The sequence below is a fragment of the Amphimedon queenslandica genome, unplaced genomic scaffold (assembly GCF_000090795.2).
Source record: "Amphimedon queenslandica unplaced genomic scaffold, v1.1 AMPQUscaffold_13448, whole genome shotgun sequence".
NCBI lineage: Eukaryota > Metazoa > Porifera > Demospongiae > Haplosclerida > Niphatidae > Amphimedon > Amphimedon queenslandica.
This window is the reverse complement of record NW_003546316.1, coordinates 7114-27551: the sequence shown is the minus strand read 5'-3', so window position 1 is coordinate 27551 and position 20438 is coordinate 7114. Positions and strand designations below refer to the sequence as shown.

At 36.8% G+C, this 20438-nt stretch overlaps 4 protein-coding genes across 4 annotated transcripts; 2 read left to right on the top strand and 2 right to left on the bottom strand.

The window, feature by feature from the left end:
• Nucleotides 1-392: 392 nt before the first annotated feature.
• LOC100639778 (cyclic nucleotide-gated cation channel alpha-3-like) lies at nt 393-4514 on the top strand. The gene is made up of 6 exons (XM_003385760.3): nt 393-1168; nt 1406-1743; nt 1915-2412; nt 2652-2885; nt 3854-3985; nt 4181-4514. Exons 1-6 carry the CDS (start codon nt 466-468, stop codon nt 4361-4363), a joined length of 2088 nt encoding a protein of 695 aa, XP_003385808.1. The 5' UTR covers nt 393-465; the 3' UTR covers nt 4364-4514.
• Nucleotides 4452-10162, bottom strand: LOC100633931 (ATP-binding cassette sub-family E member 1-like). The gene is made up of 14 exons (XM_003385799.3): nt 10038-10162; nt 9856-9941; nt 9397-9612; nt 8941-9030; nt 8538-8655; nt 8279-8375; nt 7505-7594; nt 7331-7452; nt 6877-6971; nt 6106-6292; nt 5605-5834; nt 5252-5334; nt 4872-5106; nt 4452-4669 (listed from the first exon to the last, which is right to left on the bottom strand). The coding sequence occupies exons 1-14, from the start codon at nt 10138-10140 to the stop codon at nt 4622-4624; spliced, it is 1800 nt and encodes a 599-aa protein (XP_003385847.1). The 5' UTR covers nt 10141-10162; the 3' UTR covers nt 4452-4621.
• Nucleotides 10163-10194: 32 nt separating this feature from the next.
• Nucleotides 10195-11940, top strand: LOC100633296 (protein PIH1D3-like). The gene is made up of 5 exons (XM_003385794.3): nt 10195-10316; nt 10363-10526; nt 10883-10979; nt 11127-11212; nt 11562-11940. The coding sequence occupies exons 1-5, from the start codon at nt 10218-10220 to the stop codon at nt 11686-11688; spliced, it is 573 nt and encodes a 190-aa protein (XP_003385842.1). The 5' UTR covers nt 10195-10217; the 3' UTR covers nt 11689-11940.
• Nucleotides 11941-13143: 1203 nt separating this feature from the next.
• On the bottom strand, nt 13144-18818 carry LOC100633804 (lysosomal Pro-X carboxypeptidase-like). Its single transcript, XM_019995260.1, has 13 exons — nt 18657-18818; nt 18455-18598; nt 16581-16806; nt 16236-16284; nt 15937-15991; nt 15714-15819; nt 15527-15631; nt 15131-15186; nt 14728-14781; nt 14120-14239; nt 13934-14002; nt 13645-13769; nt 13144-13454 (listed from the first exon to the last, which is right to left on the bottom strand). The coding sequence occupies exons 1-13, from the start codon at nt 18804-18806 to the stop codon at nt 13241-13243; spliced, it is 1473 nt and encodes a 490-aa protein (XP_019850819.1). The 5' UTR covers nt 18807-18818; the 3' UTR covers nt 13144-13240.
• Between the last annotated feature and the right edge of the window lie 1620 nt (nt 18819-20438).

The following is a 20438-nucleotide window of genomic DNA, read 5'->3' as shown; positions in this document are numbered from 1 at the left end:
ATTAATCTGTAACTTAGCAACTGTATCATAGCAACAGTAACCTAGCAACTGTAACTTAGCAACTGTATCATAGCAACAGTAACCTAGCAACTGTAACTTAGCAACTGTATCATAGCAACAGTAACCTAGCAACTGTAACTTAGCAACTGTATCATAGCAACAGTAACCTAGCAACTGTAACTTAGCAACTGTATCATAGCAACAGTAACCTAGCAACTGTAACTTAGCAACTGTATCATAGCAACAGTAACCTAGCAACTGTAACTTAGCAACTGTATCTTAGCAACAGTAACCTAGCAACTGTAACTTGGCAACTGTAGCTTAGCAACAGGCGCGCGCTATCTACGATCGCAAGCGCACGCGTACGTGTTAAGTTAAACTCCTCCCTTTCTATTTTGGGGGTGTGGCTTATTATATTATCTCACACTTACATTTCAACATTCTGTCTAATTTTCTCTATTCTTTATGGCCAAAGTAGCTCCTAAAATAGTAATCCTAGAAGAAGGGGAAGACGAAGAGACGGTATATCTCTCTCCTAGTCCTCGAGCTTCTCTCGACGTACAATATCATGCACAAGCAGTGCATTTTCAACGAATCGGCAGTCAGGCAGATGCGGAAGACCTAGATGAAGGTAGTCTCTCTGGCCAGGTAGGGACTCCTCACTCATCTAGACAAGGCTCTGGCTATTCGACAAATAGGAGGGAGGCCACCATTGCAAAGATAGCTAGAACTGCCACATTCGTACGTCGCTTAGCCCAAAGACATGATGAAAGTGTGCAAGGTCGCAACGAGCTTATGCAGTCCCTCAAGTTCAACCACAGCATGCCCATGGACGTGAGGTCCTCTTGTTCTACTCCACCTCCAGCCTCTTTGATTCTTGCTCATGAAACAGAAGAAAGAAGAGAGCGACGGAGAGAATGGTTGAGGGATAAAAAGGCAAGGCTGAAGCGTCTCTGGCGATTGTTTCGCTTCAATCCAATGAACACTCCGTTGCATTGTTGGCTACTGGTTGTAACTCTCACTGTACTGTATAATGCATTTGTACTCATTGTAAGACAAACCTTCACACAACTGCAGGACGAGGGATGGAAATTAGGGATATGGTTACTACTGGACTATACTGCAGATACACTCTACGTCATTGATATGATTATACAATCTAGAACAAGTAAGAAAGGGAATTTTTAACATCATTTTTGATCATAATTAGATCCATTTCAATGCTAAAATGTACCAATATTTTATGAACTGTGGACATTATCACTCAAATAGTTTATTTTTACTTTCCTCTAAATGATTTTCATTGTGATATGTGAATAATGATCTAAATATTCATTGTTCCATCCTTATATTCATGTGGCATCCTTTTCTTTTGTTCATGACTCCTCTTTCATCTTTCTCACAGGTTACATTGATAAAGGATTATTAGTCAAAAAAACTCCTCAAATGCTAATGCACTACATAAAATCCCGTGCCTTTAAACTTGATGTCGCATCTCTGATACCTTTTGATTTCCTTTATCTTATTCCAGCTGTTGGCCCAGGCTACCTGATAGTGAGACTCAATCGTATCTTAAGATTCCATCGTGTCTTTCAGTTCTTCCATCAAGAGGAGAGTAGAACCAACTACCCCAATGTCTTACGCATTATAAACCTACTGATGTACCTGTCACTGTTCATACATTGGAACGCCTGCTTTTATTTCCTCATATCCAAAGGGATTGGATTTGGAAGTGATGAGTGGGTAAGAGAAAGAAGATAGAAAGAGTGAAGTGTATATGAGATAATGAGTGACAGAGAGAGAGAGAGAGGATGTAAGGAAAGCCTTTATGAATCTAGTTATAGACAAAATTTAGCTATTATGATAAAATGAAAAAATTTGAAAGTACGTCACCTCCTCTTCTTTATATAACAGGTCTACCCCAATACTACACTAGAAGGCTATGACAGTCTCTCCCGTCAGTATCTCTTCTCTCTCTACTGGTCGACACTTACACTGACCACAATAGGAGAGCTCCCTGGACCGGTCATTGAAGTAGAGTACCTTTTTGTCATCTTCGATTTTCTAGCTGGCGTCCTCATATTTGCAACCATCATTGGACTGATTGGTGGAATTATCAGCAACATGAACATACGAAAGACTCAGTTTCAGCATAGACTGGACAATATCAAGCAGTACATGAGATATCGTAATGTTGATAAGGCGCTTCAGAGGCGAGTCATAAAATGGTTTAATTATTTATGGACTAATAACCAGTCGATGGACGAGGCTTCAATATTAGAGTCACTGCCTGATAAACTGCATGCTGAGATTGCTATACACGTTCATTTTGAGACTTTACAAAGAGTTAAGATATTCGAGCAATGCGAGGCAAGCTTCCTTGAAGAACTGGTATTAAAACTAACGCCACAAGTAAGGAAAGGGAGAAAGAGAGAGGGAGGGAGAGAGAGAGTGACATGGTAAAAGTATCAATGCTACTAGCCTACTATTATATTTGAATATACAAAAACTAGTTAGCACATTCCTTTACTTTTATTGCTCAATGAATAATTGAAAATGCAACAATGAATACAAGAAAACATTTTTGCTAGTTATTCATTGTGTACATGTAGCAAAATTAGTATTAAGACTGGAATGCAATATACATTTAGGTATACTCGCCTGGTGACTTTGTGTGTCGAAAAGGTGACGTTGGTAAAGAGATGTACATCATTAAGAAAGGAAAACTTGAAGTGCTAGGAGACGATAACGAAACAGTAGCTACGCTGTCTGATGGCTCTTACTTTGGTGAGATAAGCATACTCAATATAAAGAAGAAAGCTGGCAATAGGAGGACTGCAAATGTTAGATCATTAGGATACTCTGACTTATTCCGTTTATCTAAAGTAAGAAATTGTAGTGTAATATTAAATGTGTATCTTAAAGGCTTTCATGCACAAACTTTGATCTTGTAAGCAATGTTTTGCCAAGAATAGAAGATGTTCTATTTGGCAGCGGTTGCTTGGTTGCTAGCAACAAGTTGCATCATGTATGAAGGCTATAAAGTCAATTTATAAATACATGTATGTCCTGATTTTAAGGATTTTGAAGTACTAAACATATAATTTAAAATGTGCCACAGATATTAGGACATCAGCTTAGTCTAAACTCAAGCAATATTTTGTCTATAAAGTTGCTTTTGAGTAGTTACATATTTGTGGTCTAGCAGCAATAAACAAACGCACTGTGTGTGTTTCGTTTTGATTAACTTTGTAATGAAACGGTAGCATAAGTTCATTACGTGTTTATTGACTCACACATTAGTAAACTATTACTTTTATTGCATGAGTAATGATAACACATCTTGAATGTCACTCACATAATCTCTGCAATATGTCACTTGATGGTGTCTAAGAGCAGTAGCTTGCTAAATTAAAAAAAAAAGCAAAGTCCATGGTTTTTTTTCAAAAAATGGGTTCAAAATCACCCCAAATTTTTATTACATTTTTTGATACATATTGATGTCCTTATGCTATGTAGAAAGTTTGAGCTAATTCCGACTTCAATTTTTCAAGTTATGGCCATTTTTTAAAAGAGCCAAAATCTGAAAAATACCCTGTACTATAGCCCATGGTTTTTTCCGAAAAATGGCTCCAAAATCACCCCAAATTTTTATTACATTTTTTGATATATATTGATGTCCTAATGCTGTGTAGAAAGTTTGAGCTGATTCTGGCTTCAATTTTTCAAGTTATGATCATTTGTAAAAGTGAACCAAAGGGGACATAAACTCAACCTTGAAACTAAAAATTGTACAGTAACAGTAACTATACACTACTACCGGTATTATATCATTATTCCATTCATTCCTTAGGCTGATCTATTAGAGGTTTTGGAGGAATATCCCGACGCCAGATCAATACTGGAAAGAAAAGCAGAGGAGACTCTTCAACGCTATGGATCAACTGAAGAACCATCAGAAGAGGAGGAGGAGGAGGAGGAAGAGGTAATGAAATAGTTTAAAGACCTTAGGTTACGAGCTTAGAGTACATAATAAAAGACAATGTTTAAAACGTGAAATCTGTCTATTTTTGCAACAAGTTAATCAAAGTGATATATACCACATCTGCTATTAGCAATGAAATACCTAGTGCATGTTGGATAAAAATTTAAAATTAAGCATGTTTTCTTTGTACCATAGACTATTGATGAAGGAGAGGAAGGCGAGGCTCAAGCCGTTACAGAGGAGACAAACGTGAAATTGAAAGAAATGGAACAAAAAATGCGACAACTAAAAGGACGATTGAACAGTTTAGTAAACGAGTATAACACATTTCAGGCTAAGATAAAACAAAGGGTCTCGGCACTAGAAGGAACAAGATGAGTTTCTGTAATTTTAGATGGCAACCCAATAAATTTTTATATCACTTTCATTCAAATTTGAATCTATAATAATAATAATATTTTTCTGATTTGTATCATCGAAATGGGAAAAATGTATCTGAAAGAAAGTAAATTTCATCTTTTTACATTTGTTGGTGCCACCAGAGGTGGCAATAAAAATAATTAAGACAAGATAAATTAATAATAATAATAATAATAATAATAATAATAATAGAATGAGCTGATACTCTCTCTCTCATTAAGTTTCTAGAAAGAAATATTTCCCTGATGACTTCTGCTCTACATCCTATACAACAAAAAAGAGAAAATCCAACCTTTTCCTCCTTACTAAATTAGCAAAAATTAGTACACTATTATTATCAAGAGCAATGCACTCTTGTTATTATTAAAAGTGGACTTAAAAGTGCTTATTACAAATATTAATCTTTCTTCATACATGTATACACCAACTTATTAAATTAAACACATCTCTCTCTCTCTCAACTTACTTTGACTGAATTCTTTTTGTTGATTCGTGGGCGATAATTCTCACTGTCTCTCCTAAAGGTGATCTCCAGTGCCTGAAGGAACTGGTTCATCCCAAGAAGGAGCGACGTGGGCGAGTTTGCTTGAGTTTTAATGGACGGAGTTCCCTCAAAAACAATGACCCTGTCGGCTAGGTATGTCGCCATTATGAAATCATGCTCTACGACAAAAGCTGTCTTTTTGGCGTGAAGAATAAACCTGAGAGACAGAAGACAAGACAAGAAACAGAAACAAGAATGAAAAGAGAAATACAGTGTAAAACTACATTGTATATCTGTATCAACAAAATAAACGCCTATACATGTAGAAATGAAATGTATGAGAAAATACTTAAGTACTGTACCTCTTGATAACTTTAGCAGCAATGATACGCTGCTCAGAGTCTAAATAAGCCGAGGGTTCATCAATAAGATACACATCAGCCGGCTAATGGAGGGAGAGAGACAAAGAGAGAGGGGGGGCATGTTCAGTACACAATTTCAAGGAAAATAGTACAATGTACATGTACATTAACAGATGTACATGCACTTAAATTAGTTTACTAGGACACACAAAGATAAACACAGAGTAGAGGCTAAAGGTCAAATATACAATTATACAAACATGTATTTAGACTATAGTACAGACTAAAGGTCAATAATATAAAATTTAAATTATAGTACAAATGTCAATCGTCAATGCTTAAGTTATACTCACTTGTCCTAAGCTTAGAGTAATGGCTACTCTCTGTAGCTCTCCTCCCGAGAGATTGAGTACTTCTTGGTCCATGATGTTCTCAATCTGAAGCGGTTTCATCACGTCGGTAATGAACTGGGGATGGATGTACGAGTCCCTGATCTTATTGTGAAGGAGCTGGCGAACGGTCCCCGGGAACTTCGGACTTATCTTTTGAGGCTTGTAAGAAATGTTTAGTTGAGGAACAGTTTCTATAGGAAAAGAGAAGGAGAGAGAGAGAGAGAGAGGTTGTACAGTATGAGAAAGGAGACACGTGTTTTTAAAAATACTATTCTTGTAAGGAATTTTAAAATTCCATTTAGCATAATTTGCACTTTGAAGTCTTCCTTGATATGGCTTCGGTCTTAATATTTAAAAAAATAATTAGCAAAAATACAATTAATAAAATCCAACGATTGGAATTGATTAAAAGCACAATTAGCATTAATTGATAATCTATGTATAATACAATGGAGATATTACCATCAGTGTCAGGTGCTAGATGTCCCGCCATTAATCTAATAAAAGTCGTCTTCCCAGTCCCATTCTCTCCCAGCATTACGATGATCTCGCTGTCTGTGAATTCTCCTGATTGGACATCAAGCTCAAACGAGCCCAACTTCTTGGACATCTTTGGATAGGAATAACGTCTCATTCTTTTAATCTCTTCCTACAGATAGACATGAGGTCAAATATATTAAAAGTACTAGTGTAATTACATGTGCACTATTACTAGTGACAAACATATAGTATGTACATGTATTTCTATCCTATTACTGTTTTATTAATTTTTTCGCAAAATTAAAATCTCATAAAAAATCCAATCTTGATTGTAATCAGCTCAAAGTTTCTACACAACTTAAAAACATGTATATCTATCGGAAAAAATTATAAAAATTAAGATTTCTCTCCTTTTCATTTTTGGTGAAATTTGGCCTAAGTCGCTGTACTATAGTACAGAGACTTTGCTCCCATTTTTGAGTAACTTAAAAAATTCGTAAAAAATCCAAACTTGATCAGAATCGGCTCAAACTTGCTACACGACATAAGAACATGTATATGCATCAGAAAAAATTATAAAAACTAAGAATTCTCTCCTTTTCATTTTTGGCAAAATTTGGCCAAAGTCCCTGTATATAGCACAGAGACTTTGACCCAATTTTTGAGTAACTTTGCAGCTTTGAATATAATAATTTATAACTGAACATTTTCAGTATATACAATACACACGTGCTGTCTCTGTCATACACTTACAGTGTCAGCTGTCTCCGAGACTTTAAATACTAAACTAGTTTCTCTGAATCGAAGGTTCTCAGACGGAATGAAACCGTCAAGAAATATGTTGATACCTTAAGAACAAAAGAAAGTGAGAGTAGGAGGATAGTGGAGTGATAGTAGGAAGAGAAGAGGAAAGAAAAAGTGAAAAGAAAGTGACAAAGTAATACACCAAGTGATACTTAGGAAGAGACAGGGAAACAGTGAATAATATACATGGAAGGGAGAGAGAGAGGAGAGAGAGAGGAGAAAGAAAATATACAGCACAACAGATTATAAATTTTCAGGGATACATGCATATTTTGCGAATCAGTCAAAATTAAGAGGTCAACCATATAAAATTTTGTAGCTCTGTGTACCAATTATCCTAATTTCAAGGCCATTTAAAATAACCAGCTACATATACATAAGTTATATTTCATGATATCCTTACCTTCTCTAACACCAGAAGGCAGTGTCACTACTCCATAGACTCCAGGGACTCCGTAAAGACAACAAATAAAATCAGAGAGATAGTCCAAGACACTCAAATCATGTTCTACTACTATCACATACCTTGAGAGGGAGAGGAGAGGATAAATGGAGTCAGTTACACTCTATTCCTAACCTGTCTTCATTCAGTAATTGTCTAATGGCTGAAGCTGCCTTTAATCTTTGTTTTACGTCAAGATAACTTGATGGCTCATCAAACATATAACTATAAAAATAATAATAATAATAATAAACTAATTTGTACATACCAACATACAAATCATACTATATAATTGTACTGTACACAAACAACTATCTTTGATGACACACACACACACAATTCAACATACACCACTGAATAAGATAGCAAATGTAATTACAAATAGTCAAACACAATAGCTAGCCTTTTGCCCACACAATCATGAATCAGATATTTTATAAAATGATTGGCATTTATTATCCATACAAGAACTGATGCAGCTGTGTATTGAATAGGAGGAGAGCATAACCACAAGTTTACTAAAATAGGTTAATACAGGACACAGTAAATGTACTGAGAGTAGCAGCTGCTACACACTAACCACCAAATTAGGTCATTCCATGCATTACCACACAAGTATGTTATTCAAATGTGGTGGATCCAGGTGGCTGTAGTATAGAGAAAGGGTAGGAGTATTTACAGGACATTATAATATGGTTCAATGGAGTACCACTACCATATCAGCCCTCAAATTAATTTTGTTAACAAGATTAATTAAAGATTGGCTCCCCACACACTAGGCAGTGCCTGTCTCCTCCCTTTATTAATTATTTATGATTATGATTAATATAGAATGTTTATTACTTCTCTCTCTCTCTCTCTCTCTCTCTCTCTCTCTCTCTCTCTCTCTCTCTCTCTCCCCCCCCCTACATGTCAGCTCTCTGTATACAGACTACAGCACAGGCAAAACGTTGGAGCTCTCCTCCGCTGAGATCCTCAATATTACGATCTCTCACAGCAGCAAGATCTGTAAAGAGAAAAAACAGAGAAGGAACAAAAAGAAAGATTTACATATTATACTATATCAGAACCAAGTAAAAACAAATTATTATTATTATTATTATTATTATTATTATTATGCTGCTGTTATTGTTAGCAGGTTTCTTGTTGATTCAGTTTCTTTGCTTACCAAATTGCTCGCACACTGACTCTAGCACCCCCATCTCATTCTTCTTATCCAGCATTCCGTTAACAGTCCCTTTGACAGCTTTAGGTATCTGATCAACATATTGAGGCTTAATACAAGCCTAATGAAGGAGAGAGTGAGAGTGAGAAAGAGAGAGAGAGAGAGAGAGAGAGAGAGAGAGAGAGAGAGAGAGAGAGAGAGAGAGAGAGAGAGAGAGAGAGAGAGAGAGAGAGAGATTGGGGGAAAGAGAAACCACAATAGGAAGACACTGTGATTTTAAAATGTATTACAATGTTCATATATGTACAAGCACATGGTGTACATGTACACACAGCAGATAACAAAAATAAATAATAAATAACTTTCCCAAATCGCAATGTATAATCAATAGATCGTTATCATTTACCTTTAAATCATACTCTACTATTTTAGTGAAGTAGTTTTGTAGCTCCGAGCCACGAAAGTGAGTGAGTATCTCCTGCCAACTGGGAGGATTCTGTATAAATACAACAAAAGAAAGTATGTACATGTACATGTATGATATATCATCAATCTTTCTCCCCTTCTACCTCTCTTTAAAACAATAATTATGCTCATCTTTCTTAACCCTCTCTCTCTTTTACATGCATCTTTCCTTCTCTACTCTAAAGTAATGGCTGTAGATTGACTTTTAAGTTACATAGCCTAGTACTATGCTACAGTTGGTCATTGTTACCAAAATAAAATGCTAGGATTAATGTGGACAATTAATTAGTCACGGAATATAATCTTTAACAATATTCACTAATTACAACAATTACAGTAATCAACAGAAAAGTCACTCTAAGGCACATTGCGTATATATTCCACCCCCCAAACTAACTGAGAACTGTCCAAGGTTAGGTTGGAGTTTCCCGGAGAGTATCTTGAGTGCCGTCGACTTCCCGATACCGTTAGTACCCACTAGACCGAGGACTACCCCCTGACGAGGGACGGGGAGACGGTGGAGCTTAAACGAGTTGGCAGAATAACGATGAGTCGTGTCCTTCTCGAGATTACTCGGTAGATTAATAATGACTATTGCACTAAATGGACATTTCTGTGAGTGAGAGAAAGAGAAAGAAAGGAAAAGACGTAATTTAAAATCTAAATCTAATAAATTAGACGTAATCCATGTAATACATGTATATACATCAATAAAGTATAAATCAACGTAATAAAGCATATAATTTCAAAGAGAAATAACTAGCCAATATTTCTGTATGCATAACTGTATCGGCACCACAACTTCCTATCCCCAGATTAAACACACATTAATTAATAATTAAAATTTTCTTTTCACCTTTACGCATATACCACAACCAATGCAGAGTTCCTCCGATATCTTAGCCAACTTATCAGCTGGAGTAGCCTCTATACACAATTTACCTTATAAGGAAAAAAGAGGGAGAGAAAAATTATTGTGTTTTAATTTATTGATTTTATTTTTTGAAGGATAAATAATAGCCTTCATTTCTTCCTTACCCATTTTGTTAACAGGGCAGGACCTCCTGCACTCTTGCTTGCATTTCTTTGGTTTGCAACGGTCGCTGTTGACAATGGCAATCCTTGTCAACTTGTCAGCCATCTTCTCTTTCACAAACCACGTGTCAAACAAACGCCATTTTGTTTGTGGGCGTGGCTCAACACCGCCTATTTGTTGTCATGGCTACTCTAACACCAATGGCAGGGGAAGCCAATTCATTGGCCTTGCTCAATGATTTACTGCACCCTCCAGAAAAAGAGGGCCAGGATGAAGATCAGGTGAGGTCCATACAGCCTAAAGCAAGCCTTGATATTATTATTTCAGCCAGAAAAGGTGACTCCTTCTCCATATGCCCACCCTGGCTCAATTGGCCCCCCAGCTTCATCAACCACTAGAGAGAAGGAGAGGAGTGACAAGGGTATATGGGACCAAGAGGAAGTCCAGGAAGCAACTGAAATCGCCTTTGATGATGACAGAGCAGAACCAGAGTGAGTACCTCATAGTTATGTGAGGTATTTATTGGCTATCAATGGAGGTGTTAAAAACCGAGGCCATTTAGCTCAATAGTGGAGTGCTAATGTGCCAAGAACCTGATTCATTCTGTCTGGCTCCCATCTGGGGAATGCTTGGGGCAAACAACTTGGGACAAATTTATGAATGAGTGGAATTTATTTTTGTTGCAAAAGCCTACATGTATGTTTATACATTTAAGGAATGGATAGCTAAATTCTACATTCAAATGCGCCGCATATAAGCGTCTAATCTAGTACAATTACTTAGGAGATTTTCTCGATAATAATCATTTTTATTACTTTTTATTTTCTTTGTCCACTTTACTCTCAAGATATGAAATGATGTTCAAGCAGGCAGTAACTACGGAAGACATATTCCTTGGCATGACAAACAAGACACCACTCACTTCAGCTTGCGAAGACTTGTTTGTAAGTTTAAAATAACACAAGCAACGCCTTTTATTTCTAATGACAAATTGAAAGTTGTATATGTAATCACAAGTCTTTCTTTCCTTCTGTTTCACTCTCTATCTTTCCTCTCCTCCTCTTTTTTCTCTTTCTCTATACTACATGCAGTTAAGAATACACCTTCCTAATGTACAGTATAAGGATGTGGATTTGGTAGTAACAAGCAAGCACATTGATTGCCAGACTCCAATACAGTAAGAGCAAGAGAGAGAGGGGGGGGGAGAGAGAGAGAGAGAGAGAGAGAGAGGAGAGAGAGAAGGTCGGTGTGTAGACTGAAAGGTTAGGCGTGTGCATAATGTGAATCCTTGTTTTTGTTTCAGTGTTGACTTATGAACTGTAGCATGGTCTTAATCTACCACTTTATATTTCTCAATATCATAACAGCATAATCTCAATGCATATCCTCATGATTATGTTTGTGTTTGTGTGGATAGTCAGGATTGGTAATTTGTTAATGCTATTTTAGCTACATACGTGCATCATGACTATGTGTATAGTAACTATTGTCTCTCTTTTCCTCCTTCTTCTCGTCTCTTCTTCCAGTCATTTAGGTCTATATCTTCCTCATACAGTCGATCACAAGAGTGGTAAAGCAAAATGGCTAAGCGAAGAGCAGATATTAGAAATAACACTAAGAGTGACAAGGGAATATGATTTCCTTAATAAATGAATAATGAAGAAATGAACTTGATATCTCTGAGACTATAATGAATCCATTCACTCCTTTTAATTATTTTAATCCTCCTTTTCTTTGTCGCTCTCGTTTCTCTGCCTTATTTCTTTTGTATCCTTCTTTGTCTTCTCTCTCCCTCTCTGTCTCTCTCTCCAAGAATCCGTACATTGATGTTCTCTAATTTTTGTTTACAGTATCATATTGTTATTGCATTAGAAATATTTAATTAGGGCAGTTAGAATGACACTATGTATTGTTTTAGTAAAGAAATGCCTCCATAAGGGGCACAAGTACTGCTGGAATGATTGCGGTTTGCAGTAATGCGATAAAATCTCCATCAGCCACAATCTATTATTCATAGACAAAGTGCAGGGGGACAAGATTCACAACCCAGATAGACGGTGACGTCATATGGTTGCTAGGGGTCGCTATGGACCTGACCAATCAGAATAGAGTACATAGCCGCCCACTTCCTCCCAAGTTCACCAAAGTCAACCCGCAGCCCTTGCAGCTTCACAGTCGCCCTCGGATCTGCTGTCTCTGCCTGCTTTAGCTTATATCGTCAACGTTTTCAAGAGAAAGTAAGTCCAGAGAGGGCTGAGAGGCTCCTTGCAACCCAGCAATGCCTTCCCCTACCCCCACTCTTTCCTAACTCCTAAGACTTCTAATTGCCTCGTGGTGTCCACCCTGGATGGACTCCACTGATACTCATCTCCATCTTTTGATATTGTCATTTGTTTTCTGTAGCTATTCATCATGTCTGACAAGCCTGACGTATCTGAAGTAACTAGCTTCGATAAGTCTAAGCTGAAGAAAACCGAAACCCAGGAGAAGAACCCTCTTCCAACTAAAGAGAGTGAGTAACAGCTGTTACCATTTGCACCCGTTTACACATGTTCCTTTTCTCTCCCTCTTACAGCTATCGAACAAGAAAAGTCTTCTTAAGCTGTCTTCTCTCTGTATCTCGTGTTGTAGTTATGACCTGTCTGTCTATTAACTCTTAACTTAAACAGTTCCACTCTCTTTTCTCGACCTCCCCCTCTCTCTTTTCTCCTGCTTTGTGGTGGTGAGAATGAGGAGGGGGTGGAAGGAAGAGAGAGTGTGTACTTTTATGTTTCAAATTTAAGTCTCTTTAACTTGTGTTATTATTATTTAGCAGTGAATAGAGAGTTATTACAATTATTATTATTATTAAGCAAAAGCTGGTAGAAATTAATCTTATTATTATGCTCTCTTATTATTTTTGTTTTGATCAGACCATTTTTGAAGAGAAAACCTGTTAAAGAAATGACATTGTCAAATGGGGTAGACCTAGACCATAGTGGCTACTATAATTACCATTATGAGTAGTGTAGTACTATGCTATTCAATGCCACACACTTGGTTAAAGTGGATTCATTATACAGCATAGTTGCTAAGATAACAAAAACCACTTCCATCTTAATAGCCTTATTTCAAATTAGAAGTGTAACAGCTGGATTGTAATCATTTTATAATACAATATAAATAATATATACAAAATGCTGCGGCAAATGCAAGAACAAAGTTATTAATATGCTTCGGCCATTTTCTTATATCCGCCGATCCATTTATTGATGTTGTCTTTGTGAATGTTGCGAGCGGCTTTCACAGAATCCGTATCCATGGGATTCGCTTCTCTAAGATCTAAATGATGAGCGCCATCATTGATGATAACTGCAATGAGAGAATCGGAGATATTGTCCAAGACAACACCAGCACTCCATGGATCCAGATCACCATTACTAAGAGGAGGGAGGGAGGGAGGGGTGGGTCAAGGGATGGAAGAGAGAGATAGGCACTAATTAAAAATATCTTTATCAATACTCATTACAATAGTACACCACATTTATCATAACAAAGTGAGAGTGACAAAAGAATACACACACACAAACAAACACTGTCAGAGGCCCACCCTACACAAACCAGTCAAACCTGAAGACAATATTTGAAAAAGCTGATATATTCTTTCCATTGTAAACCTTCTCTATCCAATAGGGGCGTGGCTGAATGCCAGGAAAACTATCTTGACAATTCTTAACGTAATTATTAACTGTCCACTACACAAGAGAGAGAGAGAGAGAGAGGGAGAGGGAGAGAGAGTTAGGTGTAAAGAAAGCAATTACTTCCTGTGTTTCACACAGTGCAGCCAAAAATTATACGGTGATGAGTTTATACAGGAGGATATTATATTATAAATCTCTCTCTCTCTCTCTCTCCTTACTTGTTGCTTGGGGAAGGCATCATTGTCTCCTCCTTTGCTACACATTGGCATAGCCATCTCAGTACAATACTAGACATAAAAAGAAATCAAGAAAGAAGGAATGAAAGCAGAGAAATGGAGAAGGAAAATGACTTCATAATAAAATGGTGGCTCATGCATATGTATTTCTTTCTTATATACATGTACCTGGTAGGACCATCCTTTTGCTCCCAGATCTGTTGAACTCTCCTTGTTTAAATCCAGGCAGCTGCTCTGACCTGAGTAATTGTAATACACCTGCATTGCTGTGGATAAAGCTTGTAACAGCTGTGTGTGTGTGAGAGAGTAAGTGAGAAATTAGAGTAAGAATGTTTTGAAGATAAGGGATAGGAAGAGAGAGAAAGAAAGAAAGAGAGAATGGAGTAACATGAGTATTAAAATGAACAGAGATAGAGAGAGAGAAGTATATACATGGATGTACAAGTATGTTTAGCAGAAAGAGAGAGAGAGAGAGAAAGAGGAAAATAAAAGAGACAAACAAAGAGACACAGATAATGAGAGAGTAAGTGAGATGGAGGAATGACTACTACTAATCACTCAACTGACAAATCGCACTCCTCTCAAGAATACAAAACAAACTCGCTATTCCAGATTATTGTACTGCCTACAAAACTAACAGAACAGCTGGGGAGTTGTATTAACCATATGCTACGAACCCAACAGATACACACAAGCCTTGTTGACATACAAAAGTGCATTAGATATAACATAGCAAGAAGACTGCCAATTAATATCATTATTATTATGATTTTTACTTTAATATCATCATCTTCAGTTGTGAAAGTCTGTGACAGCTTTTGACAGGTTACCTAATATCACAAATAATATCAAATATAACAATGGCATAATGTCATGATAGTGATAAGAATGAGAGAGCTATCAAAAGAAGATATCAATGCACAAGTACTGGATATCAGTTCCATACTTATACAGTAGCTCATTTATTAATGATAAAAATGATCAAAATCTAAGGCTCAAGGCAGTACAAAGTTTAGTGTAACATGTCTCTCATTCCTGTTCATTCAATGAAAAGAACATGTAACTGTGTGATGTTAATACTATGCTACATGGATGCCAATTTACATGTACATGTTACATATGTACTGTAAAGGTGAGTGTGTGTGTGTGTGTGTGTGTGCGTGCTAGTTAGTGTCATACATTGAGTGGCCAAGCTGGCAATGGTTCCATAAAGTTAGCAGGATAAGGATAATTCACTGGAAAAATGAGAGAGAGAAGTGTGACAGTGATATATAGTAAATATAGAAAAAGAGAGAGGGAGAGAGAGGGAGAGAGAGAGAGAGAGAGAGAGAGAGGGAGGGAGAGTAGGAGAAAAAGTAGGAGAGAGAGAGAGAGAGAGAGAGGAGAGGGAGAGAGAGAGAGGAGGGGTGAGCAGTAAGTAAAGTGAACAATAGATAAAGGAGGGTATACATGTGAAAAGTGGGTGGATAAATGATAAAATGTTTGATAAAGACACACAGAGACACACATACATGTACACTCAGCAATGCCACTACTACTGCCACTACTACACATGCTTCTAATTAAGCTACTCACTCATGGCCAAGTTAAACCAAACGTCTTGTAGCCAAGACATAAGTGTCAATGAATCCTTAAGTGGCTGGCAGAGAGAGAATGTGGTGGAGAGGAGAGACAGACCACCTAAACCACATAAAAACAATACTAAACGGCTTCCCATTAGAGAATAGGACACAAATAAATTAAGTGTGCACCTGGGACTCACCTGAGGTGGTCCCAGTTTTATTTATGATGTCCCAAGAGCTGAGGACATTGTTGTAGCAATTAGTACTGTATTGGCTCATTGTGGAGGATATAATCTCATTTGCTTTCTGGGGAGAAGGAGGTGGGAATGATGGAGAGAGAGAGGGGGGGAAGGATAGAGGAAGGTGGAGAGAGAGAACAAGATGGAAATGTAAAGAGAGAAGGAATGACTCTGTATTACATACCCCACAGTCACACAAACCAGGAAACTGCCAAATAGGAGCTGAAGCTGCTATTGAACTAAAAGAATAAAAGAAAGAAGGAGAGAGAGAAGGGAAGGATGGGCAGAGAAAAGAGAGTGAGAGAGAAAGACATGTCATGAGGATTATTATTATACACTTAAGAGAGGCTTTATGATTGTTGTTGGTCATATTTGGATAATTAAATGTAAAAGGATATGTATCATGTATGATAGTAAAGGCCAAAACTATTATTAAATCATTACAATAAAAGGAAACCAATCATTAGTAGACTATCCACCTACCCAACCACAACACTAGGATACTTCATCCTTATCCAGGCTGAGAGCATTCCTGGAGAGAAAGAGGGGGAGAGAGAGAGAGAGAGAGAGAGAGAGAGAGAGAGTGAGAGAGAGTGAGAGAGAGACAGAGGCAGAGACAGAGAGAGACAGAGACAGAGAGAGAGACAGAGAGTGAGAGAGAGACAGAGTGAGAGAGAAAGAGAGAGAGAGTGAGAGAGAGAGGGGAGGTGAAAGAGAGAGGGAGAATGTAAATGACACAAAAATTAAAGAAAAGGAAGTGAGGAAAGACATGCATAAATAGGACAAAAAAGAGAGCATAGTAAAGCATATAGAAATAGGTCAAAGTACCTCCATATGATCCACCAAATGCTACCACAGGAACATCTCCATACTTGCCCTTCAAATCATTTATCAGCAAAACAAAGTCGGCCAGTGCCTGCTCTGACGTGAGGTAGCCTAAGGTACTCAAGTTGGCATAGGATTCTGCTCCAAATGGTAGAGTATTCCCGTAGTACCGGTGCTCGGCAAACACTACGAGAGCCTTGAATTCAGGGGCTATGTCCCAAACAAAACCCTGAGAGAGAAAAAATTAAAATCATATTATATTAAAAGAATAACATATGTCACATTGTAAGATGTAGCAACCTTGTATAACCTTGTAGCACATGATTTTGACAAAGACAGAGAAGCATAAATAATGTAATATCATCGTTACTATAATTAGCATCATAAATAGATTACAGTATCATTATACACACTAATTATCTCTTAAGTGAAATAGAATAAGAGTATAGACTTACTTAGTCAATAGTAATTATAACATGTTATAGAGTAGAGCAGGGTTTCCCACAAAGCATGCTAAGTGAGCTAAACAGCACTATAATAGAGTGCATGACTTTTGTAGCAACTTTTTAAAAAAATCATAAAAAATCCAATTTTGATTGGAATGTGCTAAAACTTTCTAAGCAACATAAGTACATGTATATGCATCAAAAAATATATATAAGTGGGGAAATGTCTTCTTTTCAATTTCGGAAAAATTTGGCTCGAGACCATGTACTATAGTACAGGGACTTTATTCAAATTTTTGAGTGACTTAAAAAATTCATTAAAAATTCAATTTCGATCAGAACCAGCTCAAACTTTCTACACAACATAAAAACATGTATATGCATCAGAAAATGTAATAAAAATGGAGAATTCTCTCTTAGTCATTTTTGGTGAAATTTGGCCCCGACCATGTACTATAGTACAGGGACTTTGCTCAGATTTTCGAGGAACTTTAAAAATTCGTAAAAAATCTAATTTTGATTTGAATTCACTCAAACTTCTATACAACATAAGTACATGTGTATATGCATAAGAAAAAAACTTAAAAGTGGAGAATTCTGTCTAGCAATTTTTGGCAAAATATCCCGCAAAAGTCGTGGCAGCCATTTTGAAGTGGGGTGAATCCTATTTAGTAATGCTACTGCGTTTTTTAAAATAGTACAGGGTATTGGAACAACTTTTAAAAATCTACTAAAATGAAGTTAAAATCTATGCCAAAATCATGTGAAAAAAGCTGGAATAGAGTGTCCTATTTACAAGTTGATACATGCAATCAGAAGCTCATGATCTTCTCTTGAATATAATACATACATGTACAGTATCCCACATTCCTATAAAAAGTTATTCCAGTTTTTCTTGGGTCAAACTCAGTTGGGATGTAGTAGTACATGTCTACATGACTACATGTACAAGTCAAGTACATGTACATGTAGTCATGTATGAGTAGGTTGTATATACATGTATTACTGCTACATGTGTATTATCTAATAAAGGATAGTTGAAGAAAATTGCATACATCATGTACATGTAACAGTCTAGTCTTATGGACTGGTGACTGATGAGCTATTGACAATTAATTAAAGAAAAATTCCATTCTTATGTAGGCCCAAAAGGTGCAAAAAATTAAATTATAAATGCAATAAAAATTGTAGATGGTGCTCAAAAAATTTTTGATCTGAATCACAATATTCCAAATTCACGTAAGGAGATTCAGCTATAGGGAGGGCTGATACATGAATAAAGAGGAAAGCAGCTGACTGTAGAACTATGAATAATGATACTAAAATTCATTTCTATTGTGTTGTAATTGGTAATTATAATCATAATTCAATTAATCATTCAGCAATGCAATCCAATAGTTCGTTAAGAATGGGCGTGGCCAGGCAACTAACCGTGTTATTAGCAAACCACGTTATATCTCCTTCATTTCCACAATAAAAGAATATCGGACCACCATTGTCTTTGTCCCAGAATGCATCATTGAGCAAATAACGCTGAGAAAACGTGACGTTTGACTCAAAGTTAAAATGATCAATCTAAAATGAAAGTAGGTGTGGTTAGAAGGTTTGTTCTTTTAGTGTTTTTTTCACTCACAGGTTGCTTAAAATACAGTGTTTGATACTCGTACGAGCTCTCACTATTTCCTCTTGGTAAATTTTTCAGTGATCTGGGGTTTAGTAAACCAGACGTGTATGAGACTAGAATGAAGAGGAACAAAGAGAAGGATGAAATCCGAGTAGCCATGTTTTGTGGGCGGGGATTAGCTTCAGTCACGCCTTTAACTTTTAAAATTAAAAAAATGTAAAATCCAGTTCATGCCCAAGTAAATTGAAGAAAAATTTATGGAGTAGGCAGCATAAATTTAGATAAATTTAAAGGTCAAAACTTTGCAGTCAGTCAGGCTTACTTCACATCAAAGCAGCTTACAGGTTTTGTACAAAAAGAGAAAATTAAAGTATCTTCACATTTAAATGTAGGCCTTAAACATGGTGAAAATAGCTTGTTGAAAAAACTACTGACTGAACTAGCTCCATCATGCTACTACTTTTCTCAGTTTTCTCTTGTCTAACAATACAGAGACCAGGTGTAGTTCAGTTGTCACTCAAACATTTCTAATATTGAAATCCCTCATTCTGGCACTTCATACAATCCATCATTCAAGGATCATCAGGTATATATATAGCCATCAGTAGTTATAACCATTCATAGCAGTGTTTTATTGTATCTATTTAACATGCAATTGTAAATATGGTCAGTGGCACGTGGTACGTGGTACCAATTTAAAAACTGTTGATCACTGTAAAATTTAGAAATTAATTAGATCGAAAGATGTGGGGAAGCCTTTGAAAAAGTAGTTGTTTACAATTTGGTGCCAGAAATTTATTTGTATGTTGTTGGAAAGTTTGCTTTATATGCCAAGCTACTTAGCTACATGATTCACGGTCATCACAAGCATACCAATGACTTGTCCTGTCGACTTTAGTTTGACAAGAATGTCTAGTTCTTACTGTCTTACCTTTCTTCTCTCCTTCATTGTCCTATTGTATGAAGCTAATGCCTCATCAGGTATGGGTCACTGTACTACTGGCTATCGTACTCCTTCCCTCTATCACCAGTACTGCTGCTTATCTGCTAATAATGGAAAAGCTTTTAAAATGAATGAAAGTAGTTCTTACACATACATTTTCTGTCCAACTGCTGGTCTACCAAAGGCTTTATGTTACTCATTGGGATTAATCAAATTTTATTCTTGCAGTGAAGTATTAGAGAACATTCCCAATACAGCATCAGGCTATTATAGCATCAGTCAAAGTAATGGGAGTATTGTTAGTGTGTACTGTGATATGGAGGGTAATAACTGTGATGGTAATGGTGGCTGGATGAGAATAGGATACATTAACATGACAGAACCTGGTGCTACCTGTCCTCAAGGTCTCTACAACTACACATATGGAAACAAAACACTATGTGATAAATCTCATAATTTAGGAGGTGGATGCAGTGCAACATTCTTTTCAGCAATTGGATTGAACTATACTAAAGTCTGTGGACAGGCCAGAGGATATCAGCTTGGAACTACTGATGGTGTTTATGGAGGCTCTCCAAACATTGATGGTGCTTATGTTGATGGTTTATCAATTACTCATGGAAGCAACCCACGCCAACATATCTGGACTTATGCTGTTGGAATTGCTTCAAATGAGACATCAGCATATTCATGTCCCTGTAATACTGGGACAACAGCTACTACACTTTCATATGTTGGTGATGATTACTACTGTGAATCAGGAGCAACAACCTCAAATATCCTGCGTAATAAATTTTATCCTGATGACATAATGTGGGATGGTCAGCAATGTGATTTTTTTGAGTCTC

Coding starts and splice junctions, on each gene's coding strand:
- LOC100639778 (XM_003385760.3), top strand. CDS start 466: ATGGCCAAAGTAGCTCCTAAAATAGTAATCCTAGAAGAAGGGGAAGAC. Junction 1,169..1,405: donor GATTATACAATCTAGAACAA/GTAAGAAAGGGA, acceptor TCTTTCTCACAG/GTTACATTGATAAAGGATTA. Junction 2,886..3,853: donor ACTTATTCCGTTTATCTAAA/GTAAGAAATTGT, acceptor TTCATTCCTTAG/GCTGATCTATTAGAGGTTTT.
- LOC100633296 (XM_003385794.3), top strand. CDS start 10,218: ATGGCTACTCTAACACCAATGGCAGGGGAAGCCAATTCATTGGCCTTG. Junction 10,980..11,126: donor CAGCTTGCGAAGACTTGTTT/GTAAGTTTAAAA, acceptor TACTACATGCAG/TTAAGAATACACCTTCCTAA. Junction 11,213..11,561: donor GATTGCCAGACTCCAATACA/GTAAGAGCAAGA, acceptor CTCTTCTTCCAG/TCATTTAGGTCTATATCTTC.
- LOC100633931 (XM_003385799.3), bottom strand. CDS start 10,140: ATGGCTGACAAGTTGACAAGGATTGCCATTGTCAACAGCGACCGTTGC. Junction 7,453..7,504: donor CAATTACTGAATGAAGACAG/GTTAGGAATAGA, acceptor CTCCCTCTCAAG/GTATGTGATAGTAGTAGAAC. Junction 5,835..6,105: donor TCTAGCACCTGACACTGATG/GTAATATCTCCA, acceptor CTTTTCCTATAG/AAACTGTTCCTCAACTAAAC.
- LOC100633804 (XM_019995260.1), bottom strand. CDS start 18,806: ATGGCTACTCGGATTTCATCCTTCTCTTTGTTCCTCTTCATTCTAGTC. Junction 16,285..16,580: donor ATTTGGTGGATCATATGGAG/GTACTTTGACCT, acceptor CTTTCTCTCCAG/GAATGCTCTCAGCCTGGATA. Junction 15,820..15,936: donor CTGGTTTGTGTGACTGTGGG/GTATGTAATACA, acceptor CCTTCTCCCCAG/AAAGCAAATGAGATTATATC.